This window comes from Leptonychotes weddellii, chromosome 1 (genome assembly GCF_054177405.1).
Source record: "Leptonychotes weddellii isolate Sample4059 chromosome 1, ASM5417740v2, whole genome shotgun sequence".
NCBI lineage: Eukaryota > Metazoa > Chordata > Mammalia > Carnivora > Phocidae > Leptonychotes > Leptonychotes weddellii.
In genome coordinates this window covers 540,029-565,152 of record NC_138369.1, presented here as the reverse complement: position 1 = coordinate 565,152, position 25,124 = coordinate 540,029, and the positions used below count along the sequence as shown (strand labels likewise).

The following is a 25,124-nucleotide window of genomic DNA, read 5'->3' as shown; positions in this document are numbered from 1 at the left end:
GGAGAAGCCCTGCTCCTGACCCTCTGCCAGGGGCGGCTCAGGTAGAAGCCCCGCTCCCGACCCCCGGCCAGAGGCAGGGAAGGGAGAAGCCCGGTTCCTGACCCTCTGCCAGGGGCGGCTCAGGTAGAAGCCCCGCTCCTGACCCTCTGCCAGGAGCAAGGAAGGGAGAAGCCCCTCTCCCGACCCCCGACCAGGAGCAGGGAAGGGAAAAGCCCCGCTCCTGACCCTCTGCCAGGGGCGGCTCAGGTAGAAGCCCCGCTCCCGACCCCCGGCCAGGGGCAAGGAACGGAGAAGCCCCGCTGCAGACCCCCGGCCAAGGGCAGGGAAGGGAAGGGAGAAGCCCCGCTGACGCGTCCGGAGCAGCGAGCGCTGGTGGCGCGGTCACCGGAGCACCGGGAGGGGCCGTCGGGAGTGTCTGGGCACGCTCTCGGCGCCGCGCGCAAAGGCCCCCCCGGAGGACGGCCCGGCAACTGGGCCCGACGGGAACGTGCCTGCGGAGGGTCCACCGGCCGACCCGAGCAGCCGAGCGCGGCCTGCGCTGGGGTGACGCAGAGAGGCCTGCGCGGCCGGCCGCAGGCGACTAGGGAAGCGGAGCAGGCGGCGGCGGGTCGCGGCCGCTTCTGTCGCCGCCGCGCAGGCAGCCGCAGTTGGGCGGGGACCCGACCGCGGCGGGCGGAAGCTCGCGGGAGGCCGCGCCCCGGCGACGGCCCCGCCCCGGCGACGGCCCCGCCCACCCCGCCCACGTGACGGCCGCGCCGCGCCGGGGGCGGGGCTTCGCGCCGACACGTGAGGCGCCAGGCGCACGACGACTGGCCGCTCCCGGACGGCGGGGCGGCGCGCGCCAGACGCACCTGAACGCCCGGATGAGGAAGTAGAGCGCGGCCAGGCCGCTGAGGCCCGTGAGCACGTAGAAGGAACGCAGCAGCTGCGCGCCCGGCGAGCCCGGCGAGCCCGGCGGCCGCGAGTACGTGCTGTTGTGCGGCGAGCCCGGCTGGCTCCCGTTCGTCACGGCTGGCGTTGGCGACAGCGTGGTCTGCGAGGCGCGCGGCGGCGGGGGCACGGCCTCCTCGGCTCCGCACAGCAGCGCCCACACCAGCAGCGCCCGCAACAGCAGCAGCAGCAGGAGCGGCGGCGGCGGCGGCACGCGCGGCCCCATGGCCCGGCGGAAGCGCTGGCTGCGCCCCGCCTCCGCGAGTTGTCACACACTGGCGCGGGGGCGGCCTCAGCCAATGGCCTGCGGGGGCGGGGCCTGACGCCGGCAGACGCCCCGCCCCCTCGCGCATCCCCGGGCGCTCCTGGGCGGGGTCTCTGCGCCCGGCCGGCTGCGCGCGCACCTGGTGCTTCCCGCCCCGCCTGAGCCCGACTGCAACACGGAAGCGCCTCCTCCCTGGGAAAGTGACTCCCGGATCGCACGGTGGGGGCCAAGACCAGCGCCCGCAAGACCACCTGGCGCAGTGCTCTCCAGGCGCCCCGTCCCTGCCAGGGCCCCGGAGACTGCAGCTGTTCTCACCGGGGGGGGCCGAGGGGGGAGGGCATCTTGCTCTGGGCAGGGGGCCGCCCCCCACCCGTGGGAGGACTGCAGACTGCACTCACTGGGCTCTGGGCTCCCTGCCACCATCCTCCCCACCCTACTGGGAGTTGAGGTGAGCAGCGCAAGCGAGGGTTAGCCCCAATGCCCTGCACGCCAAGACCGGAGCAGGAGGCAACCAGCCCAGGAAGCAAGCTCGGCCCTGCAGGCAACACAAGATGGGAGGCTCCAGGGGTCACTCTACCAAGACCCTGGGGGAGAGGTGCCCGACTCAGATGAGGGGGCCCAGGGAGCACCACCACTGGCAGCCTGACTGCCCCTCAGAACCTACGAGAACTGCCTGAGACAACCAAGTGACCAGGTGGTCTTTCTGGCTTGGGCCCTGAACAAAGGCCAGGAGAGGGTTTCTCTGGCACAGTCCCTCCCCACTCAGGCCCCACGGCAGCACCCCAAGCCAAACTCGGATTTCTGTGTGGACACACCAGTCCTTTATTCAAATCCGACGTCCACGCCCTGCTGCTGACAGTGAGTACTAGTTGTGGTGCAAGCTGCCACAGAGCTGGTCCTCCCGGAGCAACGTGAACCCTGGCACCTCAACTCCCCAGTGATGCACCTGCTGGAAAACAAGCAGCAGGGGAGATAAAGAGGGGTCCAGCGGGAAGCCCACAGAACACTGTCCCGCTGGGGTCACAGTGGGGCAGGAGACCAGGGAAGGAGAACCCACTGGATGGGCCAGGCACAGCCAGGGCCAAAGGGCCTCAAATCACCCACCCCAAAATAGCACTTACAGGTAACATGGTGTGAGGCCAGGTAGCCGTGCCTCTGGCTCTTGCTTCCAGGTGAAGGCCCTCCTGGGACAGTGACCCCAGGTCATCGCTGCTCTCTGGCCACCTTTCCAAGTCACACTGGCTTCCCTTCAACCTGCCAAAGCAAAGAAGCGTTATGCCCAGCGTCCTGGCCACAGCTGGTATCTGCCCCACCCCCCCCGAAACCATCCACGGCTCCTACTAGGAGGGTCTCAAGCTAGTTATCGGGGCCATGCCGGCAGAGGCCCCGTCACAGGCCGGCGTGCCCAGGGTGGGCCTGCGCCTTTCAGATGGGCCAGGCCACGTTCCACCCTTAAGCAGAGCCAGCTACCCAACTGGGATGGAGCTGCTTAGAGAACAGTGTGGGGCTCTGGGAAAAACTCATGGCGGCAACAGACATCAGAGAAAGCTAGTTAGGAGCCTGAGGTAAGGAGGTCTGGAAAAGACTGTCAATTGATGAACAAAAATTCGGTGGTCTCCAATCCTGCTTATGGATCGAACCTACTCTTGAGGTATGACTGCCCGGGCCGCTCGCCTGGCTGCAGGCGGGGAAGGGCCAACGGCCGAGGTCTGACTTTAGTGCTAACTTAATTAAAAAAAAAGAAAAAGAAAAGAAAAATGGTAAAGGAGAAACAGTCAAAAGAACATTCCCCAGGTACATAACTTTTACTTTCAAATGAGCTCTTGACAAGAGGAGGGATGCGGACACGAGCAAAAGGAGTTACCTCGAATTACAGGGCTATTTCCACATATGAGCTAGCCAAGGGAGCAGCTTGCGTCTCAGAGGTTTCTGTTGGGCGCACAACACTTCTGTCCTCCGAGGGGCTGCAGCTTCCATAGGCTAGCGGTGAAAGCTCAGAACTTGTAAAGCAACAGCAGAGCTAGCTAACAAGCCGGTCAGTCTGTGGTCGCCCAGGGATGCTGCCTGCCGTCCACTCTCTGGCCTACCTCTAAACTAAGGCGGTCCGGGTTGGCGTCATGTGCCCGAATGTCCACCGTCCCTGCTAAGCTGCCCACCCCATCACCCACCTTCTCACCTAAACCGGGACCAATGGCAGTCAGCTGTCACAAGGGGCCCCGGCAAGCCTTCCCTGTCTAGCTCTCCAAGGGCCTCAAACTGCTCTCTGCTCAGTTCCAACTGCCTCGAACCGGTAGCAGGGAGTGTGTTGTGCAATGAAGGGAAATTGTCAGAGCAAGGTTCATTTCAGACGGTCTTTTAATCGGCTTCGTGAAGCCAAAGAAAACTGCGTACAAGAATTCCTTAACCACTTCAAATACAACATCAATGGGATATGCATACGTCTTCCAGTAAAAAAGGACAATATAAATAAACATTTTCAAGAACCTCTCGAGGGAACGTCTGCAAGTCTACTGTGGGTCATACATAGCACAGAAGGGCCGGACAGGCCAGGCCCAGGGCAGCCAGAGTACCTCTGCTACTGCCGCAGGATGGGTCCTACCAGCCACACTCAGAAACATTACATAGAGTTGGAAAAAAGCCACAGCTTGCTCAGCTTCCGACAAAAAGCGGATTCAGAGTCCGTTCAATCTTAAGAGAAGTGAATCGGGGCACCCAACTTCACGGGCCTGACCCCACTAAAAAGAGAAACAAAAAAGGCAACACAACCAAAACCCACACAACCCCCAATGATTTCCTAAAAAACTTATGGCTCGTGATAAAAAGAAAAAAAAAAATCTGAAGTGCTTTTCAAAACGTTTTTAAAACCCTTAAAAACGGACAGCGCTTCCTTAAAAAGAAAAGTCTAGTAATGAGGCCATCTGGGGGTCAGAAGCAGTCAGGCTGTGTTTGACAAGATCAGAACGGATAAGACTACAAAAGTGGGGTACAAGGAGGTGTGTTCACTACACATTAACGATTCAGCGAAGCTCCCAAAATCTTTAAATATACAGCCATTGGAAGGACGATCTTGAGCAGGAAGGATTTTTACTCGTTGTGTGTAGCTGAGAACAAGAAGCAGGTACAGTGTAAAGGCACTGAAGCACGCGACAAGATGCAGCATTCCACTCCCGGGTCCAGACCTGGAGGGCTCGGCCCTGCAGCCTCGGGAGTCACCAACCCCCCCCACAGCTGAGGGCAGGGCGGCAGGGCCAGGCGGCCGCACATGCACTGATGCTGCCTGCTCGGGGGGGCCCTCACTCTCCCTTTCCTTCTTAGTCAGTCTGCTTTTGCCTTTACGTTTTGGAGTAGAAATGGCTGCTGGCACAGAGACCGAGAGGGCAGTCTTGTCCCTTATGGGCAAGCACGGTGACAAAGTCTGAGTGTCGCTCGCAGAGGGCGCCAAGCCTTACTGAGCTCCCACCGCAGGCCCCGGCAGCGTGGTGCCCTTGGAGTGTGGCTTACCATAACTGTCGTAGCTGTCTCTGTAGGACCCGCCCGAGCTCCGGTCACCATAGCCGCCACCTTGACTCCGGCTGCAAGAAAGACACTTCAGGCTACTCACGCCATCTGCAGCAGCGCTGCGCTGCGCTGCCCTGCCCTGCGCCAGCATCCGGAGAGAAGCCTCCCACACACCCTGGGCAAGACCTCAGCCGTCACCTGCTGTAGTAGTCTCTGGAGCCTCCATAACCCCCACTCCTGGACTCGAACCGGCTCCCCCCGTAGCCTCGGTCCCCTCCTCCTGCAGACAGGGACGAGAAGAGCTGAGCACCATCGCCTACCAGCAGTGTCCCCGCTGTGTTCCCGACGGCCTCAGGCCCTGAGCGTAGCACTTACCTCTGGAGAACCCACGGCCCCGGCCTCGGCCCCCTCGGAAGAAGCCCCGGCCCCCAGCGGAGCCACCTCGATACCCACGGGATCGGTTGTCAGATGACTTGCCAGCCTGGTCTACTCGGATCTGTCGCCCGTCCACAGACTGGAAACCAGAGATCTGCACAGGTTAGCCTCTGTGCTTCCCCACCCTCTCTGCAAACCCGGACCTCCTGCACCCCCAGAGGAGCAGCCCCTCACCTTCCCGTTCATGGCCATCATGGCGTCCTTGGCATCGTCAATGTTCTCAAAGGTGACAAACCCAAAGCCTCGCGATCGCTGGGTCTCCCTGTCTTTCACGACAACCACTGTGCAGAAGAGATCTGGAGTCGGCCCCCGGCCCTCCCCACAGGGAGCCCTGCTCGGCCACCAGCCCAGCTCCAGCCTCACCTTCAGAGATCTGTCCGTATTTTGAGAAGACCTGCTCCAGCGACTGCTCATTGGTATCAAAACTCAGCCCTCCGACGAAAAGCTTGCCTTCGTCTGATGCCATGGTGGCCTGTGGCAAACGCTGTTGAAATCCTCAGAGATCCTCCAGGGGCTTCACCGCACCCCCCCTTTATACAAACGACACTGACTTGTGGGGTGAACGCTGCAACGCCCTGTCTGCCCACCTCCAATCCACACCTGGGACTGCTAAATTCGAGCAGGCCCTCCACCCCTTGCCCGGCCCGCACCCCTTGCCCTACTCTGTGCAGAGCCCGACCCCACAGACTGGGCGGGCTGGGGCCGCACCCCGGCTCTGCAGCGCTCCTCAGGGCTGCCCCGGCCGTGGGACCCCACAGCTTCAGCCAGGCTGGAGGCGCAGGTGACGTTTAAGGCTGGACACCCAAGGAAGGCGTCGGCCTCCATCGTGGTTCCCCCTCTGTGAGCAGGACCCGAACTCCCTGCCTGACCACCGGGGCGGGGAGTGGCAAAGTGCTTGGTCCACTGTGGGGCGCCTGGGAGGGGTGGGTGGCCGGGCACTGGGCGCGGGGGAGGGGGGCGGGGCCTCCACGTGCAGCCTGACGTGTGGGGCTGATGCCAACTTAGACCGACTCTTTACGGGCTGGGAGAGACCCCGCCACGTAGCTCCGGAAACACAGGCCAGAACGCGCGGCGGACCGCGCCTCTCGGACCCTAGCTCGGGGACCTCGGGGGACGCCGGAACTGCGCTGCCCTCGCGCGACTCCAGCGGGAGGCCGGGAGCGGCGGCCCTGGCCACGCAGCGTGGCCCCGCCCACCGCCGCGCGCATGCGCCCCGCGCACGCCCTGCGCCACTCCATCCGGGCACCCGGCACTCCCGCCATTTCGCTGGGCGCAGCCTCGCGCTCGCGGCCGCCATTTTGCGGTGGCGTCCCGCTCGCGGAGGGCCAGGCCCGAGGGAAAGACGCCCTCCGGCCACAGCTTGGCCCGGTGTCCCGCTGCCCATCGCCGCCGGCGGGGCGGACTCCACCCCGGGCCCGCCCCGGCGCCGCCCCCGCCCAGGGGCGTGCCGCCGCCGTCCCGCCTCCTCCGGCCGGCCGTAGGCCGCTCGCCGCCCCGGGCCCGTGGAGCCGGCGCCGCCAGGGCCCTCACCACTGAGTCGGGAAGGTCCCCTGACGCAGGCGGGAACAAGGCGCAGCACAACGAGCCAAGCCTCCTAACGCGCGAGTGAGGGGGGCTACGCCGAGCGCCCGGCCTTAAGTACGCCGCCGCGGGTCCCCGCCCCTTACCCCGCGCCAGCCAATCCGAGGGCTCGGGAGCCGCAGCCGCACCTCATATTCATGAGGCGGGGGCTGGGCCGGCCCCGGCCCCGCCCCCTCCCGTGCGCGCGGGCTCCGGGCGCGATAATTGGCGAGGACGCGCCTCGTCCGCAGTCCCCCGCCCGCGGCCCGGAGGCGGGGCCGGCGCGCGGCGGGGCGGGGCTGACCCACTTCCGCGTGCCCGCCCCCACCCCACTTCCCGGCCTGTGGCGGGGAACAAAGGGGCCTCTGGAAGCCGAGGGCCCAAACTTCCAGGGGATCTCCTGGTGTGACTCGAACTCAAGACCTGTGCTCTGCTCCAGCAATCGCCGCCAGTGCAACCTTAGCCAAGTCCCATCCCCACCGGAGCCCCAGCTGTCAGTTCACCTGAACCCTGACATCATTCTCATATACTTATCAACGTAACCGACACCCTGGTACTCCCAGGACCCCACGCTCCTGAATACACCACTTCATGTAGTCAGCCCCAAGGCCCACCCAAACCCCAAGACTGAGGAAGCCCCACGTGTATGGATGGATCCCAGTATTCCCCAAGATCCCATTTCCTCCTACTTCTGAACTTTGGGGCACCCCAGTTTCACACAACCTGCTTTGATCTGCTTGGTGTGGTGCCCACACCCCCATACTCACCTAGACAAACCCTTCCGTGCATTCCAGCTCTAGACTGCAGACTGACCCCAACCTGGGCACGTAACCCCACCACTGGGGCCAGCACTGCACCCCAACATTGGTCTCAACCCTTGGCCTCCCCTCCAGCATGTGCTCTGGCCTGGCCTCCTGCCAGCACATAGTTCTGCATACCAAGAACAGACTCATTACCCATGGTGGGGTGAGCAATGCTCTGCTCCTCCCCCTGTGCTTTTTCCTGTCTGGGGGTTCCAAGAGCTCTGCTATCTGGAGAACCAGCTTTGCAGGAACCGTCACCAGCAAGATTGCTCCTGGGGAGTCCCAAGACCACTTTATGGGAGTCCCTTTGTGGCCACCATTTGCCCCCTGTGCAGGCTTTGGCTTATGTTGTCTCTGGTGACCCTGGACTCCTCCATGGGGTGGACAAAACTAGCGCAGAACCCTGCCTGCCCAAGCCCTGCTCTAGAAAATCTTCAGAGGGTAGACCCTCTGCAGAAGAGTTGGGGGTATTTGGTAACAGAGCCCCCCACTTTGTTGCCCACTGCAGAGAAGTCCCAGCCGCACTCCAGGCCTCAGACTTGCTCCCACCCTCAGGCAAGGACATGGTCTCCTGTGACAAGATCACGGGGACCCTCCTCAGTTCAGGAGCCCCTTCCCGCAGAGCAGCTCATGACTCATCTCTTTGCCACCCCCACTGCACCTCCCTGCCCCGCTGCCCCATGCCACAGCCCTCCCTTACGACTGACTCCCCGTCAGAGGCAGCCTGCTGCTGCGTCAGCCTCTCACGCAGGGTGGTTATTAAAAGGAGCAAAAAGAGACATCAGCTCTCAGCTCCCTTTGCCTCCCAGCCAGCATGGGGGCGGGGCCCAGGTATGCCCAGCCCAGGAGCAATTCCCGGCCGCCACCCTTTCTGATGGGCTCCCCTAGCAAAGTTAGGTCAACGGCTCCTGGCTCCAGCCCAAGCCGGGTGTCCCTGCAGCCGCGGTGGCCCCGAATCATTCTCTGCCCCTAGGCCCCCACCCCCACTGTTCTGTAGTTCTGAGTCGGCCTTCTCCTGGTTTTGTGAAGTGCTCTGTTCATTCATTCAGTCATTCCGCCAGCACACAGTTATTAAACGTTTACTACGAGCCCGTTGCTGGGTACTGGTCTCCATGTATACCCACGACTGTCCTGGGTTCCCAGCACAGAAAGGACCCATACCTGGGGACACCTGTTGCCAGGTGCGCCTGCTCTGGGCATTGTATGGAAACTGTGTGTTGCGTCTCAGGTGTGCTGCCTGTCTCCGTCCCTGTGTCCGTGGTTTCCCGCATCTGCGTGTCCGTGTTGGGGGCGCTCAGGGGTCTGGGACCACCTTCATCGCTGTCGCGCCCGCTGCGCCACCCTCTCCCCATGGACACGAGGGGGCGCTGCAGCCTCGCTGTCACCCCAGCCGGGGGCTCCGGGTCCCGCCGCAAGCTCCAGCGTGGGATGGGGTCCTCGTCCCGCCCACAGGCCTGGCCCCTCGCCTCTGCCAGTGCGCTGGGAGGGGTGGGTGGCGGGGGGTGGAAGGATGGGGCTCAAAATAGCCGCGGGCACGGGAGAGGCTGCTATTCGCGGCCTGGCCGCGCAGTGCTCGCCGCCTGCCCGGCGGGACGGGGATTAGGCCGGGAGGTCCCCGTCGGCGCATCTACAAATCGCCCGCGGAGGGGCCGCCCGCCTCCAGGACCACTTCTCCCACCGCGGTCCAACCCCTCCCCGTCTGGGCGCCCCACCCGCGGGCGTCGCCGTGGAGACGAGGGCGGGGCCACCTCGCTCCCGCGGCGCCCCCTCCGCCTTCCCGCCGGGCCGGGCCTCTGGACGCCGGGTCCTCCCCCGACCCTGGCTAATGACCGGGCGGGAGGCGGTAATGAGCGTCTGGGTCCCGGACGGGCGTTGGCCGGGATGAAAGGCGCGTGTGTGGGGGGGGAGGGGACCCTCAGGCCGCGTAATTATCGCCCCCTCCCGGTCGGCCAGGCGGGGGCCGGGACCGTGCACCTGGCGGCCTCCCGGCGGGGGCGCACAAGTGGGACCGTCCTGGCAGATACTCGCCGGCTCGCCTGGCCCAAAGCCGCAGGGCTCAGAGCCAGGGTGGGGGAAGCGGAGACTGGATGAGTGTGCGCGTTGCCAGGTGTGGTGCCCATGTGTGCGGGTGAGCTGGGGAGTCGTGGGTAAACAGAGACACAAGATGGCTAGGGACTGTGCCTGTGTGGACGGGAAAGTGGGGGCTGTGTGTGCGCGCGCGGATACGGAAGTGTGTGCGTGGTGCTCCGTGCGCAAAAACACAAGGGGGTTGTACACGGACTCCAGAACGTGTGCATAAGGGATATGGATGTGGGATCAGTCACGGACAGGTCTGCGTGTGTGTGCCTCGGGGGACAGGACTCACAGAGCATATGTGCCCGTGGTTGGTGGCGTGACTCGTGCCCCCGGGCTGGGCAGAAGTGCTATGTGTCAGCGGTGGCCAGGGTCTCCTAGGGCAGAGGACAGCTACAGGAGGCCAGAAGCCCTGCGGAGAAAGAGTTAAACTGCCCTCCCCCAGTTCCTACCTGCATGAGGAGGTGGGGGCCCTCCGAGGTCTCTAGGAGGCCCCAGGTGGCTACCAACTGTGAACACAGGAAACTCAGCTGTTTGCCACCCTGGGGAGCTGGAAGAGGTTGCCCCTGGCCTCGGTTTCCCTCCTGTTCCTAGGAAGGGGTCTCCGTAGTGGAGAATGTGCAGGACAGGGGCTGGGGGCACCTAGTGGAGCCCCCTGTGAGTCAAGGCCCAGGAATGTGGAGGCCGCCACTCTTCTGTTCCTGCCCAGGCTCCCATCCCAGGATTGCAAAGGTCAGGCAAGGCATGGTTTGTGTTGGTGAGCACAGATTATGGGGCGGGACCCAGGGACACACAGAGATACACCTGTTGTGTATTTGCAGCCCACCTGTGAAAGGGCGAGACCTGTGGACGTCACACGCCTGCACGTTTGCTCTTTCTGTACTCGCAATGCTCCACAGACCCAGATGGTGACCTGTTCCTTTCTACGGAGGGAAATGGAGGCACGTGTGTGGCAGGAAGCGCACAGATGGACAAGCACACATCAAGTACAGCAAACGTATACCAGATGTCTGTGGAACGCCAGAGCTTGGGCATACACAAAGACCCCTGTGTGCTCACGAAAACCCCAAGGCTTGCCTTGGTGGGGGCGGGGGACACAACCCACTGGATTTTGGGACTGCGGAAGGGCTGAGGTTCACACCTCCCCACCCCTGGGGGTAGGAGGAGCTGTCCCCCACAAGTGTCCTATCCACTCACTTGACCTTGGCCCCACACTCAAGATGTCACCTACACACGGCTCCCTGCGGGCACAAGGAGGGGCTTGTGGTATCTCCATGGCAACACTGGAGTGGCCAGAACGGAGAGTGCCCCCCTCCTGTGGCAGTTGCCGGGGGCTCAGAGAAGACAGCTAAGCTGCCGTGGCCCTGGGCGGCCAGCACGAGTGCACGTCCCAGCCCCATGTGTCCATGCAACAAGTGTTGGCGTCCCACAACTGTCTGGCTCTTCCTTGAAAGTCGGGGATGGCCGGGTGCCCAGCTGTGCAGGCTGCTGTTGCCAGGCCCCCCTCTGGGCCTCAGCTGCCCATCTGAGCAGTGGGTGCAGCAGCAGGGATTCCTGGGGTCAGTGTGGGTGAACGAAGGGCTGCCAGCCAAGGACAAGAGCCCACCACGGGGCACTTGGGGTTCTCTGCTTTCTCTCCTATTGCAGCACACGCAGAAAATGGTCTGATGCTCACGCCCCCTTCTTCCAGGTCCCAACAGGGATGGAGAGAGTGAGTGCACGCACCCCCCGCCTGTCCCCAGCCCGCATCAGCAGGTGTCTGCTCCTCCGGTGGGCCCAAAGCCATGGAGGGTAAGTGGGCAACGTGTGGCTGGAGCGATGGGTTGTTTGGGGGAGGGTGCTGCCGTGGGTGACAAGTCTCTGAGGATCTCAGTGCCTGCCCCTGCTGGGTGTGACTTTCAATTTTGTGGTTCTCTTAAGGGAGGTCTTGGTCCAGGGTGAGAATGGGGGTGCCCTTGTTTTGAGAATCATAGTGTTGGCTGAGGTTGTAGCAGCACCAAAGTGTGAGCTGCGGCCAGTGTGTGCGTGGGGGGGGGGGTGTACTGCAGAGCCAGGAGCCTGCATTCAGGCGGGGATCGGTATCTACCCCTTAACTGTTGAGGGGTGCACTTCTCCTGAGCGTGGGCGGGAGGGCGGCCTGGCCGGTCTGGTGGCTGCAAGGGGCCCTGCGTGGGCTCTCTCGGAGGCCCGTGGGCAGTGTCTGGAGGGTGGGGCGCGTGCAGTACGGTTGTACGTAGCTGTCTGGAGCCCCAGCTCCCCCTGCCTGCGGGTGACTGCCTCCCCTCGCGGGCGGCCCCGCCCACATTCCAGAGGAGTTAGGGGGTGCCCCCTACAGCCCCTGCCCACTCCCCAACCTCTGACCCAGCCTGAGCCCACTCCCTCCGTCCTGGGCACCCAGTGCTGCAGCAGCTGGTTCCAGGGAGGGGCAGCCGGGCGGGGGTGGAGGCTGGAATGTGTGCCGGGGGTGAGGGAGGGCCCCCTCCCCCCTCCCCCCTCCGGAGAGGGGGCGGAAGAGGGGAGGAGTCGGTGGGGCAGAGAGACCCAGAGGGGAACAGAGACAGACCGAGATACTGAGGAAAGCAAAAAGAAAGAGGAAGAGAGAACCGGCCAGAGGCAGGAATGGCAGAGAACTTAGGAGACAGAGGGGAGAAGTCGAGGCAGCAAGCCGGGGACAGGGACCCAGAGGGAGGGCCGGCACAGGGGCAGGGCCACAGGTGACAGCAGCCCCGCCCCCACACCGGGGCTGGGCTGCTCACCTGTCCCGGGTCACACCTGAGGCTGCCTGTCCCCTGCCCTCCCAGGGCGGGGCAGCCGTGGGTGGGGCTGGAGTCAAGACTCCTGGGTTGAGCCCCAGCACCCTTGGCTGTGGCTTGGTAACTCCCATTCCCAAGGCACCTGGAGAGTCAGGCAGGTCCCACTGGGCCCGGTGGGGGCAGCTGTGCCCTGGGCACCCGCCTGGTGCTGGGGGTGCAGGAGCGGGCTCCGACGGGGCACAGCTCACTCCCATCTTCCCAGATGGCTCCTTGCCAGAGGCCCGGCTCCTCCCCAAGGCAGGCCCTGATCCTGGCCTTTGGCATTTCAAAACCGTGGAGCCAGCCCCAATTACCCATTTGGCCACCCCCAGGGGACTCTGGCCCCAAGCAGAAGGCAGTGACCCCAGTGACCTTCTCCTGCTTGCCCACGGCTGTCTCATCATCCAGGAGCACTGCCCACCTGGACCCAAGCCTCCAGTCCAGACCGCACGCCTTGGCAGCCACACCTGTCTGCACAGCCCGCCCGACCCTCCACTGAGTCTTGCGCCTGCCCAGCCTGGGGCTAACTTTGGACCAGAAGTTTTGGCCTGCATGCTCCCCACCTGGCAGCGCCTGCTCCTGGTCACACCGACCGCTGCCTTCTCTGAGCAGACTCCTGGTCACAGCCAACCTTGCTCCCCTCCTCCAAGCCCCTAGCTCCCCGCAGCCCCCTTGCCAACCACCTCGCTATGAACCGGAGGCCGCCTTCACACAGCGCCCCATCTGTCCCTCCTCGGGCCTCTCCTCCAAGCCCAGGCTGAAGGCCCAGCCATCCAGCCACCTGAATGTTCTGCTCCCTGGGGGCCACTCTCAATCCTCAGCCACAGACTTGGGGAATCGCCCCTTTCGGGTCCTCGCCTCGGCGTCTTCCTCCCACCTTTGGTTTTCTCTCCCCCAACTAACTTCGCAGCTGCCCCCCCACACACACATAAATACACCTGCTTGCACGTCTCCAGGTCGTTGCACACGCTGTCTCCCACCTAGGGGCACCCCTTCCCTCTTCCAACGCTTGGCAAACTCCTATTCCTTTGGCAAAACCTCAGGCCAAGTGCTCTCCTCCCGCTCGCCTTCCTGCGCTCCCCCCGCCCGGGGGCTGCATGCTCCCCCAATCCGGAGGTCGCGTCACTGAGTCGAGGAGGAGGGGGCAGCAGACAATGCCTGGACGTGGAAGGAGGGGTGCGAGCGAACGCGCCGGTGCGGGGGTCCACGTGCGGCGCCCCCCGCTACGCCCCCTCTTCCGTCCCGGCGCTGCCGAGCCGTCAGACCCTCGGCGCGCCTCCCGCCCCCAAATTTGCAGATGCGCGACCACGGGGAGGTGGCCGCCCGCCTCCGCGCCGCGCTTGCGCACTCAGCCGGCCAGGGCGCGGTCCCACCCTCCGGCGCTAACGCCGCGCTGTCATTGGTGCGTACGGAGGAGCGAACGGCGGGGCCACCAGTGAGGCGTCCCCCCCGGGGTGGGCGGGGCCTGGGCCCCCCGACGCGCGGACGGGGGCGAGCGGGGCGCCCTCCCCGCGGTGACGTCAGGCCCGATTCGCGGCGCGTTGCCGTGGAAACCGCGATTCCATTCCTGCGGGTTTCCGGGGGCCACCCCCTCCCATTCAGCTTTTTCCTCAATGGGAGGAGGGGGCGGCGCAGGGCAGAGACCGCCCCCTGCGATCTCCGCAGACCCAGTCCTCGCCGGGCCTCAGTTTACCTTTCTCTCACGTGGCCTAACCTGCAGACCCTCTGGCCGCGGCTCCCCTCGGCCAGGCACCGCCCCCTGGCTAGGTGTGTGCGCTGTGCGCCCTGCCTAGGGGGGAGGAGGCCAATGGCCCGCAGCCCCCACCGGGGTGTTGTCCTCCTAGGACCCCAGGGCAGGGCCGTGACCCTTGGACTCCCGGGCTGGGCGCCAGGCAGCGCCCTGAGGGGTGGGTTCCCGGGCAGCAGGGCAAGTGCCCCCCGCCCTCAGCGTGCACACACAGCCTGCGATTCAGCCTGTGATTCAGCAGGTGCCTCAGTTGACACCTCCTTCCACATCCCCCACCCAGCCCTGTGGAATCACCTGGGTACAGCCCTCAGCCCTGACCCCCAGGGGCAGCTGCGTGGGCGGAAGCTTCCACCTGAGCTGTCCCACCCATGCCTCCAACCTGTGGCCGTTGACTCTGAGGTCTGGAGAGAGCAGCCTGACGTGTGGCATCCTACCTTCCTGCCGTGGGCTTGCGATGATTTTGGGGTGACTGGCCAGGGAGAGGGGCAGAAGGTCCTTCCGGAGATGCTCCCAGGACACTCCTGGCACGGGACCTGTGTCCCTTACCCAGGGGGTCCCTGGAGCTGGGGTTGGGAGGGCAAGGGCTTGGGCCATCGGAAATCTGCCCAGGAGTGGGTGGACACTCCGATCCTCTTGGGCAACTGATGTTTCTCTCTGGGCATGGGGTTTTCTCGTCTATCAGTTGGGACTACAGTTAGTTGTAACTTCTGGGGGCAGTGCTGTTGACTGAGGAAGCACAGGTGAGTTGGTGCTGTCACTGTCCTGCCTCTGCCCAGTCCAAGTGGATGACAGCGGGACGCCAGAGGACTGGCCCCTGGCCCGGCCCTCAGGGAGATGCCAGTTGAGTTAGTCCCTAGGCAGTGCAAGGGCAGACAGGAGAGGGGTGTTCCTGGTAGGGCACGGCCCGGACAAAGGCCTGGAGGCTTGATGCATGACCGTCAGGGCTGGGGAGCACTGGAATGCAAGGCCAGGGAGAGGCCAGAGAGGGGTGAGAGTTCACCTAAGGCTGGGACGGTCAAGCCAGAGGCCTTGAACACAAGCCTCAGGCCCTGGGGAATCACTGATTTCCACTAGAGAGCTTCTGGAGGCCAGGCCCCCAGGAGGGGGCTCTGGTAGCCTCTGGGAGGGCTCAGGTCAGGGGCCCACCCAGGCAGTACCTCCTGCCCGGCCCAGCAGTTGGAGCAGCCTCCCTGTCAGCGGCTGGGGAAACCGAGGCCCAGAGTGTGTGCTCAGGTATCCCTGGTGACAGTTCCAGGGGTCAGTCCCCAGCCCACTTCCCACAGCCGGGAACTGAGGCCCCACCCAGGGCGCACTGTAAGCAGGCAGCCCTGTGCCCACACCCTGCAGGACTTCCGGCTTCGGGTACCGGGGAAGTGGCTGGCCCCTCCCTCCCCTGCTGGGGCAACTTCCTGCCCACCCTCACCTCAAGCCAGGGAGGGAACGTGGGAACTGTTCTGGGATGCAGCCCCCACCCACTTTCCAGCTCCCACTACCTGAGATGGTGGGAGAACCCAGCACCTCACCGGGCCACCTGATCACCCCAAGCCCCCTCCTCAGAGAAAGACCCACCCACCGTGCCACTTCCAGGCATGTAAGACCACCCATCGTACCTGGGAGCCCCCTGTGATGGCCAAGAGCCCCCACCCCCCACAAGCGGGCAGCACATTCACTCGTTTCATTTTCTGTTTATTACTTGAAATCACGGTGTTTGTATAGGTTTATCTTTCCCAATTTTGTTTTCATACAGGAAACTCAACGCAAGGTGCTGGGACACCCCACAGCCCGAACCCTGAGGGTGGGTAATGCTTTCTTGGGGAGCCCTGGTGAGGGCAGAGGGGGGCGGGCTGGTTCCTGCCTGGGGCCTCCACCCTCAGACCCGCGGAGGCACAGGTGTTATTTAAAAATCGTTTAAAAAAAACCAAAACAGAACACATTTAAATAGGTATCCAAGACAGTTCTTCAAAAACAAACCCACTCCTTTTTTCTCCTTTTTTTTTTTTTTTTGGAAAATGAAAACAAACAAAAAAACAAATCCTTGACCCCTACCCTCTGACCCCTCCCCACCCACCCCCCCACAAAAATTTTACAGAGCTACAATTAACACATGATGTTCACATCTGAAACCATTAACTTTAAACACATAAGGGGGGGCGGTGTTCACCTACGATAGGATGAAGGAACAGGCAGGGGGTGGGGGTGTCTGGAGGACAGAAAGGTGGGGCAAGGACAAGACTGGGGGGCAGGGCCCGATCATCTCCATTATCAGTAAAAAATAAGTGAATGAAAAAAAAACTCCACCCCCATTGAAATGGCCCCAGTAGAGGGCTTGTCCCTCTGCCCCAGGGGAATCTGGGGATAAGGGCACTAGTGGGGAGGGTCCAATTTAGACCAGCAGCGAACCCCCCCCAAGGGGGTTAATGCTACACAGCGTCACCCCTACCGGGGGCTTCACAGCTCAGCACCCCCTCCCCTCCTGGCTGCCAGAGGGCCTCCAGACACAGCCCACAGGCCCAGATCCCTCAGGTTGGGCCAGGAAGGAGCGCTGGGGGTTATTTCCCCTGTCCCCCCAACCATTTCTCTCCCGAGTTTTCAAGAGACTCCCAACCACTATTGGCTCAGAAAATTAATAGTCTATAAATACCCCAAGCTCAGAACAAAAAGGGGGTGGGGCAGGAGGAAATGGCACAGTGCGTGGACACGAAGGCTGGCGGCTGTCTGTCCCCCTCCCTCTCTTTCCTACTCGGGAGAGGGCCCCACACCCCCACCTGAGCCCCGAGGCAGGCTGGGGTCAGCCTACTGAAGCGCCTTTTTTTTTTCCCCTGGAAAAAGAGACCAAGAGAAAAAAGCACAGATGTGGAGGAGACCCGGCCGTGTGGGTGGCGCAGGCGGTCTCCGGTCTCCGGTCGCCGTGGGGCCGGCCGGCCGCCCTGGAGGCTGGGGCGCAGCCGCAGCGGGGCTTCCCTCCTAGGCCCTGCCCGTCTGTAAAGTGCATCATGAGGCATCTACGTTTTTGACTTAAACCTGAAGGGGTGGGGGCGGCTTCCTCGTCTCGTCCCACTCTCAACCATCTGGAGTGACTGCTACATATCTGGAGCTTGGGAAGTGGGCGGGGAAGGACCCAGCTCAGGCCGAGGATGGGAGCCGGCGACGGGAGGAAGAGGCGGGGAGGTGTGAGCTGAACCAAGGAGGCAGGAACCGAGTCCATGGAGAGTTCGGAAAACCATGGTAAGAATGGAAATTAAAAAAAAAACAAAAAAACAAAAAACCAACAAAACGAAAAAAAAAAAACAAAAACAAAACCAGAAAGAAGCTGGCGGGGAGGGAGGGGCCCCCCCGCTGCCCTGACCGCCTGCCCTCCCGCGTGCAGGCCATGCCGGGGGACTCCCGGCCCAGGGTGGTCGGGCGAGGGACGCGGTTCCTAGGCCACCACGAACTCTGACTTAATGTCAGGATTGACTTCCGGCTTCCAAACGGAGTCCTCGAAGTCGAGGCCCAAGCCGGAGGCCTCGCTGGGACCGCCACCTCCCCCTCCGCCGGTGGTGTCGCTGCGGCCGGCCTTGCGGCTTGGCGGCCAGTGGTAGGGGCCGCGGGCGTCACGCCGGGCCTTCCTGCGGAGCCGCTTCTGCTGGAGCAGCAGCTGCAGACGCTCCACCTTGCAGCGCGTGGCCCGGTTTTCCGTCTGCCGCAGCCGGTCCCCTGAAAGGAGGCAGTGACTGTGACCCCTGAGCCCCTCGGGGCAGAGGCCAGACACCCCCCCAGGCGTGAGGCACAACCCAGCCTTCCTGGGCGCTGAGAGAGGGAGCCTCGCTACAGAGTCCGTCGGGTCCGTGGCGGAGCCCGGGGTGCCGTGAAGTTCCTGGGACTCGAGGTGTCTCCGGCCCGTCTCTGTGCAGGCTAGGCCGGGTCCGGGACGGGTGCTGAGCACGCCGCCAGCATGCCTATCAGGTGCTGCACAGGCCCTGGGGCCGGTGCCTTGGTTTCCCGTTCACGACCTGGGCTGCGGGCCCGCCAGACGCAACAGGGACACTGTTCGGCGGACTCGGGATTTACTGGGGGAAACCTGGTCTCTGGGGGACTCAGGCTACCCGGAGCAGCTCTGGCCGCCTCCTTCATCAGACTCGGCCATTCACAGAGGCTCCACCTGCCATCTGGACAAGGTGCCGGGGGGTGGGGGGGCGGCAAGAAGGAAGTACCCCCCTCAGGAGAGGACAAGGACACTTTGTGCCCCCAACACACATGCTCCCTTCTCTCGGCGCCAGTGCAGAGCAGGGCGAGAAGCAGCTGCCGGCCCCCCAGCCCCCCTGGGTCAGCTGCTCTGAGCAGCGCACAGAGGGGCCTTGAACAGCCCAGGGACGGGTGGGGCGGCTGGACACTCACCCAGCGGCTTGCACATGCGGGCCTGGCTCAGGGAGGCCGGGGCTGCGGCCGCCAGCTTCTCACAGGAGGTAGTTTTGGGGGTGAGGTCCGGGGCGGGAGACGTGGGTGCGCACTGGGCATGGCAACGCAGCTGCGTCAGGGACGGGGGCATGCCCTGGTAGTGCCGCGTGGCGCTCAGAAGGTCATTGAGGATCTGCAGGATGGTGCCAATGTCACGCCGCGGCCGCCCGCTGCTGTCCTGGCAGTTGGGGTGCAGCGTGCCTGCAGGAGACAGGGGAGTCGCTGCTGAGCGCTCGCGTGACCGGCACGTGGCCTCCGGAGCGCACTCGTAGGCAGGTGGGACCCCGGGGCGGGAGCGAGGCACACGGGGGCCCACAGCCTCCTGTGTGGTTGTGCACGTGCTGGGAGACCCCGGGGCGGGTGGGGGGATGGGTGAGAAGGTACCCCACCCCCAGCCGGCCATCTCTGGGGGGAGCGGGGGGGGCGCAGGGGTCCCGTAACACCTACCAGAGAAGGTCCCTGAGAAGACCCCCGGGGCGTGGTTCACGAAGCTCTCGATGACGGCGCCGGGTTTGCGGGAGCGGGAGGCAGGGCTCCCCGCGGGGGTGGGGGTGGGGCTGCTACCAGCGCTGGCAGGGGGCGAACAGTCCATCTGCTGGTCGGAGAGAGGGAGGCATGTGAGCTGTGGGGCGCAAGGAGAGTCCCTGGAGTCCAGAGTCTGGCGGTGGCCTTTGGTACAAAGCACACATCTGGGACTCTGAGCCCCTCCCGTCCGCAGTTCCGGGGACAGCCTGCCTTCCCGGCCCCAAGAACGAACCCTCCCCAGACTCACCTCAGAGCAGGCGGGAGAGGCTGAGTGGGATCGGAAAGAGCCGGCGGTGACAGGTGAGGGGGACGCAGGGGCAGGGCTGCTGGACATCGGGGGGACTCGGGCAGCACTGGACACCGGCCGGCAGGGCGAGGACACGGGGGCGGTCATGCTGGGGTCGCCCCGGGCCGCAGCGGCCGCGGCGGCGGCGGCGGCCAGCACATGACGGTGCTGCAGTGGGGCGTGCTGGGCGGCAAGCTGCAGCTGGACGAACATCATGTGGTCACCCACGCGCAGCGCCAGGGTCAGCGGCGAGCGGCCAGACAAGAAGTCACTGACCTGTAGAGAGGGGCCCCGTCAGCGCCAGGGCCCCAGCCTGCTGCGCGCCCCCAGCCCGGCCCAGCCCCGGCCCCCCGCGCTGTGTGACCTGGGGCCTCTCGCCGCCCCTCTCTGGGCTCTGGGGTCCCTGTCGGTGCCACGGATGCTTAAATAAAATGAATCGGTATTTCCGGAAGACGCCTCCGCCAGCCCGGCCCGGCCCGGGAGCCACTGGGGGCTGTGGGGGACAGAGGCGGGTCAGATGGGGGGGCCTGGCCCTCCCTGGCCAGCTTGGTTCTTTCAAGGGGAAACTGAGGCCAGAGGGGGCAAGGCCCAGTCAGCAGTCACTGCCCTCGGATAACCCCACCCTCCCAGCCCCCAATGCTCTGCCTGTGAATATGGGAGGGGAGCCAATCTCAGACCCCCTCCCAGTTAAGCCACCCAGGCAGCAAGTGGGCGGGAATTCCTGGACAAATTCTTCTTCCTAACCTTTGCTTTCTCAAGATAAATATTTATCTGTCCTGGGTGGGGCTGAGACTGAGGGGGAGGCTTCGCTGCTGCAGGAGGGGGCCCTGATGGTTCTCTGAGGCCTGGGTCCTGTGAGACCTCCACGTAGCCTGAACGCAAACCCCCAAATCTGGTGGGTGGTGGTGGTGGGGGGTGCATCTGAGCTCAGTCTGCACTGGGCTCCTCCTCTGGAGCCTAGCCAGTGCTGAGCTTTCCCCAGGGGCCAGGATGGTGGTGGTGGTGGTGGGGGGAGGTTTCTGAGAAGTGACATAGGCCGGGATGACTCAGAACCACCGCCTCCCAGCCCTCCGCTGGCAGCGACTGGCGTAACCTTCTCTGCTTGGGGGCCGTGGGGAGGAGGCGAGGGAGGCGGGCAGTGTGCAGCCCCCACCCTGAAGCCTGGACTACATGGCACCCCCCCCCAACCCCAGAGACTCCCCTTGCAGGAAGGGCCTGGGTTGGCTTCCCAAGAGCAAATGGGGAGTCCCCCCCACCCCTCCACCCTGCAACTTCCTCCCTGGGGAGGGCGAATAGGAGGGCATGACTCGGTGCCAGGCGGGGAAACAGCCCTGGGAGCCCAGTCACTCCGCCCAGTGCCCCCCCCCTCCTGACGCAGGCACCCTGGGGCGGATGTGAACCAAAGACACCCCTGGCCCCCCTGCCAACCGCAGGCCCCCTATGAGCAGAGAGCTCAGTTCACATCTTCACCAGGAAATCCAGTGTGGCCCCCAGCCAGCTCCCGGGACCCCAGCTCTGCCTTCAGCCCACCGGCCCTCCTGATGGCAGACCACCCAGCGCCAGTGCCCCTCTTCCTCCTTGCTAGCTAGCTGGTGAGGACAGGATGCTACATGTCGGGGAGGGGGCGAGGGCCTCAGGGCAGGAGGAAGGGAAGCCGCTGAGCAGGTTTCCTGCGGCCAGCCCAGCCCAGCCCAGCCCACCCCCTAGCCAGGGCGGGCAGCAGCCTGCTTCCCCCACCCTGGCAGCGGGCGGATAGCTGAGGCCTGTGTCACCCTCCTGGGAGGAGGGCCCCGCCGCCAGAAAAATGAGGAAAGGAGGAGGTAAAAAAAAAAAAAAAAAAAGGCCGCAACAAAACCGGGAACCCGGCTGTGGGCCAGTCCCTGCCTTCCTCCTCAGCTCCTGGCCAGTTGCTAAATATTTTCCTAACATCCTGTCTAGGCTATGGCCCTGGGGCTGGGTGCCCCCTCCCCCTTTTGGGGCAGAGAACAAAGGCCAAAGAGAGAAGGAGGAGGGGTGACTCCCCACCCCTTACAATGGGGTCAAAGAAGGCGGAAGGAGTGTCACCCAGGCTGGCCCCTCCAGCCCCCCCAACCCACCCAATGAAATTTGGAAAAAAAAAAAAAAAGGTTGCCCTGGGGAAACCGCAGTGGCTGGGGGGACTGGGGACACAGGCCCCGGTGTGGGAGCGGTGTGGGAGCGTGGGCCAAGGTCACCCCCTCAGGCAGGCTTGTGAAAGCCCAGCCCCCTCCCCCAAGGCAGCCACCGTGGGAGAGAAGGCCCTCAAGGTCAGGTGGTAAGTGCGAGGGGGGAGGAGGAAGAGGAAGCTGGGTGACCAGGCCAAACTGGCAGGAAGGCTGGGCGGCGCGTACCCTCCCTCCCCGTGGGTCTCCTGGGAGCACAAACACCAGCCCCCCCAGGCCCTCCCCCTGGTCTGGGAGGGACCGGCGCGGGTCTTACCTGCGTCTCGGTCAGGCTCTCCAGGGCCTGCATCACAGACTGCTCTGGCCTTGAAGCCTGGGACTGAAACAGAGGAGAAGCCGCTCTGAGCGTGCGCTCTGGTCCGAGGGCCCAGGCGCCAAGACAGGGGAGCTGCTTGCCGACGGGGGCTGCCCTGGCAGGGTGTGTGCTGGGAACCAAGTTCTCAGGGGAAGGGGCTGCCCGTCTGTGCCAGAGCCTCTGGGGCACTCTGCCCCAGCCATTTACCATGAGGCCCGCCTCCACGGTGGGCACCAGCGTCAGCTTGCTGCCATCCCCCACGCCGAACTCCTGCAGCTTCCCCGAACTGAGCCGGCTGGGGGGAGGAAGGAAGAGGGTGAGGCCAAGGAGAAAAGGCAGCGACCCAGGGGGGAGGGCTGTGTTCCTGGGGGAGATATGGGAGCCCTACCCACCCCTCTCCCTTCCTGGCCTTCAGACCAGAGAGGCAGTGTGTGTATGGGGGGGGGGGCGGGGAGTGTCAAACATCTGGCCCCGAGGGCCCCCATGCAAGTGGCTCAAACCTCCTTCCCAGAAGCCCCAACTCTGCACTGGGGCACCACCTCTGCACCTCAACAAAGCACTTTTTCATCACCCGGGCGCCAGTGCACCCTTGCCGTCCTCTGCCACCCTTCCCTCACCCCAGGGCCAGCCCCTGCCAGTAATTCACCAACTCCGGCCCGGCGCTCCTCTTTGTGGGAGCCACAGGGCTTAGCCTTTAGGGTCTTTTGCGGGGCCAGGCTCCCCCTCCTCCCTCCCTCCCTGGCGCAGGCCGCCGCGGCTCAGACAAAGGAGACCCTCCCCCAACCGCCCCTCCCCCACGGGGGCCCCTCCGCTGGGGATGGACACTGCGTGTCCCTGGAGGCCCGCGGGGGGAGTGCTCCCCGGCCTGGAGGTGATTTAAATACCAGGGGGGAGGGAGAGACTGCGGGAGTGCTCGGTGGTTAGAACAAAGGGGGGTAGAAAGACGCAAGTAGGGGAAGAAAACAGCCAGACGTAGAAGAGGGCACCGAGCAAATGCGGAAGCCACCGGGAAATAAGACAGAGAAGGAGGCGGCCGCGCCCCCCACCCCCGCTGCTGGGACCCCCACACTGACCCGGGACTCCTGCCTTCCCAGGAGGGGAGGGGGCGGCCCTCGCAGCCGCCTTTGTGCGGCGACCCCGGGCGGGGGAAGGGGCCGAGGCAGGCAAGGCCGAGCAGAGGGCGCCCGAGAGCGCGCGGCGCGCCCCCGCCCCCCGTCTGGCCGCCCCCTTCCTTCCCCGTGCGGCGCGCTCTTTGTTCCCGCCCGGGGGCCTGGGCCCGAGGGGGTGGCGGGTCCGGGGGCGGCGCGCGGTACCTACGTGTCTTTGTGGAGCAGCGCCAGGCGCTCCTTGGGCACTTTGAGCCTCTGGGACAGCCGCTTGCGCAGCCCCTCCACCGTTTCGTCCGGGGGCACCGACAGCTCATAGCGGGTGCCCGTCGTGCTGTGGATGGCCAGACTCATGGGCGCCGCCTCGGCCGCCGGGCCTAGCTCGCAGGCGCCGCCGGGGGCCCCGCGCCGGCAGCTCCGGGCGCCGCCGGGCTGCGACTCCATCCCCGGCCGGCGCTGGAGAGCTGGGGTCCGCGGGGCGCCGCCAATCCTCGCCGCGCCTCCGGGCAGTGCGGGGGGGGGGGCTCCCCGAGCCGGGGGTCCTCGGGGTTCCTAGGGGAAGAGCACGTCCCCTTCGAGAAAGTCCCAGGAGCCGAAGGTGAATCAAGAATCAAAAATCCGAGCGGCGCTTCGGGGTCGCGTTGGCTCGTCGGGGCGCCTTCCGGGGGTGGGGACTGCACTCTCGGCTCCTTTCAAGGACGCTGGGCGTGGGGGAGGGTCCGGAGGAAGGGGCGCCGCTTAGGCGGTGGCGCTCGGTACCGTCCGCCGCTCGGGCCGCGCTTCCCCGCGCGTCCCCTCCCTTAGCAACAGCCGTCCCCGCCGCCGCCGCCGCCGCTTGAAAGATCTGGGGGTGAAAGTAACAAGAAAAAAAAGTTATAATGTATCAACGTTCCAAGGGGCGGGGCTGCCGCCCCCTCCCATTCACTACTTACTCCGCCGGCCCTGCGTCGGCCAATCGCCGCGTGCCGAACGCTCAGTCAGCCGCGCGGGCGGGCCAATGGGAAGCGCCGCGGCGTTGCCCCACGTGGCCGCGCGGGCCCGCCCCTCGCCCCGCCCCCGGCCCAGCGGCCAAGGGGAGCTCGGCGGGGGCGGGGCTGGCGCCGCTCTGGCCCGCCCCCGTGCTCCACCCGCCCGCGCCGGGGGCCATTCATACGGTCCGCAACAAAGGGCAGGCGGCCCGAGAGGGATCGGGGTGGGGAGGGGGCGGCGCGGTGTCCCGCTCCCGGGGGGCGCGGCGTGGGGGCGGGCACTGTCCCAGCGCCGGGAGGGGCAGGAAGCCGGGGGACCTCCCCCCGCGTCTGTCCGGGAAGCCGCCGCGAGCGGAAGCGGGAGGCGATCCTCGCGCTTCGTGGCCGGGCGGCTCTCAGGAGGTTCGGCCGGCGGGCGTCCCCGACCCGTGGGGCGTGAGGTCCGACGAGGAGTAGGGCTGCGGGCGGGGCCTGCACCCCGGTGACGTGGGCCGGTGCCGGGAGGGCCCCTCCCGCGCCGGTACCACCTCGCGTCCCACCCCTGTCCCGCGGGCCCGGCCCGCTTCCCGAGTCTCGCCCGCCCGAGCCGTGACGTGACGCGGCGTCCCCGGCTGCGCCCGCGCGCGCCGCTTGGGGCTGCGGTGAGTCAGCAGCGCCGGCGCGCCCCCTGCCGGCCCTGCCCGGGAGCGCTGCCTGAAGTCCTGGGGAGGGGGCGAAGAAGCTGCCCCGGGGCCGGGGAGAGGCCTACGGGACCGCTGGCGAGGTGGGAACCTCCGTTAGGGGTCTGAAGCCTCCAAGGCGGGAGGCTGGGGCCGCACAACCGGAGAAACTGAGGCTGAACAGCAACTTGCTCAAGGTCACTCGCGGGGTAGGAAGAGTGCCCGGGAGGCGGGGCGGGGGCTGAGGTCTTGACGGGGCGGTGCTGCTTACGCCGAGCCCCTCCCATCCCACGGCCCGAGGGGCTTGCCAGGGCTGGAGACACCCCGAACCCTGCCTGCCCCCAAAACAAAGAAAAGTGGGGCACCCGTAAGAGCCTAGAGTGGGGACCCTCCTACTCGTCCGGCGAGATCCCACCCGCACTCACCAGACGCGGCCAGTTCGAGGTCTCAACAGTCCTGAGTGTACCCACGTCCGGGGACAGCGCGCAGTGGCGGGGCAGGTCTGGGGCCGAGCGGGCGGCCCCCAAGCCTTTATCCGCACCGC

The 25,124-nt window shown here is 65.1% G+C and overlaps 3 protein-coding genes across 10 annotated transcripts; all 3 read right to left on the bottom strand.

Moving 5' to 3' along the window:
- Window positions 1–580: 580 nt before the first annotated feature.
- FAM174C (family with sequence similarity 174 member C) lies at window positions 581–1,196 on the bottom strand. Its single transcript, XM_081804268.1, has one exon. The coding sequence runs from the start codon at window positions 1,154–1,156 to the stop codon at window positions 581–583; it is 576 nt and encodes a 191-aa protein (XP_081660394.1). The 5' UTR covers window positions 1,157–1,196.
- A 797-nt stretch (window positions 1,197–1,993) lies between these two features.
- On the bottom strand, window positions 1,994–6,769 carry CIRBP (cold inducible RNA binding protein). 3 transcript variants are annotated; one of them, XR_014146656.1, is made up of 8 exons: window positions 6,659–6,769; window positions 5,492–5,600; window positions 5,303–5,409; window positions 5,069–5,222; window positions 4,892–4,973; window positions 4,697–4,767; window positions 2,317–2,449; window positions 1,994–2,144 (listed from the first exon to the last, which is right to left on the bottom strand). XR_014146656.1 is itself a non-coding variant. In XM_031036088.2 (7 exons), exons 2-7 carry the CDS (start codon window positions 5,592–5,594, stop codon window positions 4,280–4,282), a joined length of 534 nt encoding a protein of 177 aa, XP_030891948.1. In that variant the 5' UTR covers window positions 5,595–5,600; window positions 6,659–6,769; the 3' UTR covers window positions 3,533–4,279. The 3 variants fall into 3 exon arrangements, 2 of the variants coding, with proteins under 2 accessions (XP_030891948.1, XP_006740841.2); XM_031036088.2 differs by lacking the exons at window positions 1,994–2,144; window positions 2,317–2,449 and adding an exon at window positions 3,533–4,296; XM_006740778.3 differs by lacking the exons at window positions 1,994–2,144; window positions 2,317–2,449 and having other exon boundaries at window positions 4,303–4,767; window positions 5,069–5,207.
- A 9,003-nt stretch (window positions 6,770–15,772) lies between these two features.
- On the bottom strand, window positions 15,773–25,124 carry MIDN (midnolin). Of its 6 annotated transcripts, none has more exons than XM_081824822.1 (9): window positions 25,006–25,124; window positions 23,165–23,797; window positions 22,055–22,142; window positions 21,809–21,871; window positions 19,716–19,844; window positions 19,313–19,627; window positions 18,988–19,162; window positions 18,481–18,741; window positions 15,773–17,799 (listed from the first exon to the last, which is right to left on the bottom strand). In XM_081824822.1, the coding sequence occupies exons 2-9, from the start codon at window positions 23,395–23,397 to the stop codon at window positions 17,522–17,524; spliced, it is 1,542 nt and encodes a 513-aa protein (XP_081680948.1). In that variant the 5' UTR covers window positions 23,398–23,797; window positions 25,006–25,124; the 3' UTR covers window positions 15,773–17,521. The 6 variants fall into 6 exon arrangements, with proteins under 6 accessions (XP_081680948.1, XP_006740854.2, XP_081681056.1 ...); XM_006740791.3 differs by having other exon boundaries at window positions 18,988–19,135; XM_081824930.1 differs by having other exon boundaries at window positions 18,988–19,132.

Coding starts and splice junctions, on each gene's coding strand:
- FAM174C (XM_081804268.1), bottom strand. CDS start 1,156: ATGGGGCCGCGCGTGCCGCCGCCGCCGCCGCTCCTGCTGCTGCTGCTG.
- CIRBP (XM_006740778.3), bottom strand. CDS start 5,594: ATGGCATCAGACGAAGGCAAGCTTTTCGTCGGAGGGCTGAGTTTTGAT. Junction 4,974..5,068: donor GGGCCGTGGGTTCTCCAGAG/GTAAGTGCTACG, acceptor CCCTGTCTGCAG/GAGGAGGGGACCGAGGCTAC. Junction 4,768..4,891: donor TCCAGAGACTACTACAGCAG/GTGACGGCTGAG, acceptor TCTTTCTTGCAG/CCGGAGTCAAGGTGGCGGCT.
- MIDN (XM_081824822.1), bottom strand. CDS start 23,397: ATGGAGTCGCAGCCCGGCGGCGCCCGGAGCTGCCGGCGCGGGGCCCCC. Junction 19,628..19,715: donor GGGGCGGCGAGAGGCCCCAG/GTCACACAGCGC, acceptor CCCTCTCTACAG/GTCAGTGACTTCTTGTCTGG. Junction 19,163..19,312: donor CCTCTCCCGCCTGCTCTGAG/GTGAGTCTGGGG, acceptor TGCGCCCCACAG/CTCACATGCCTCCCTCTCTC.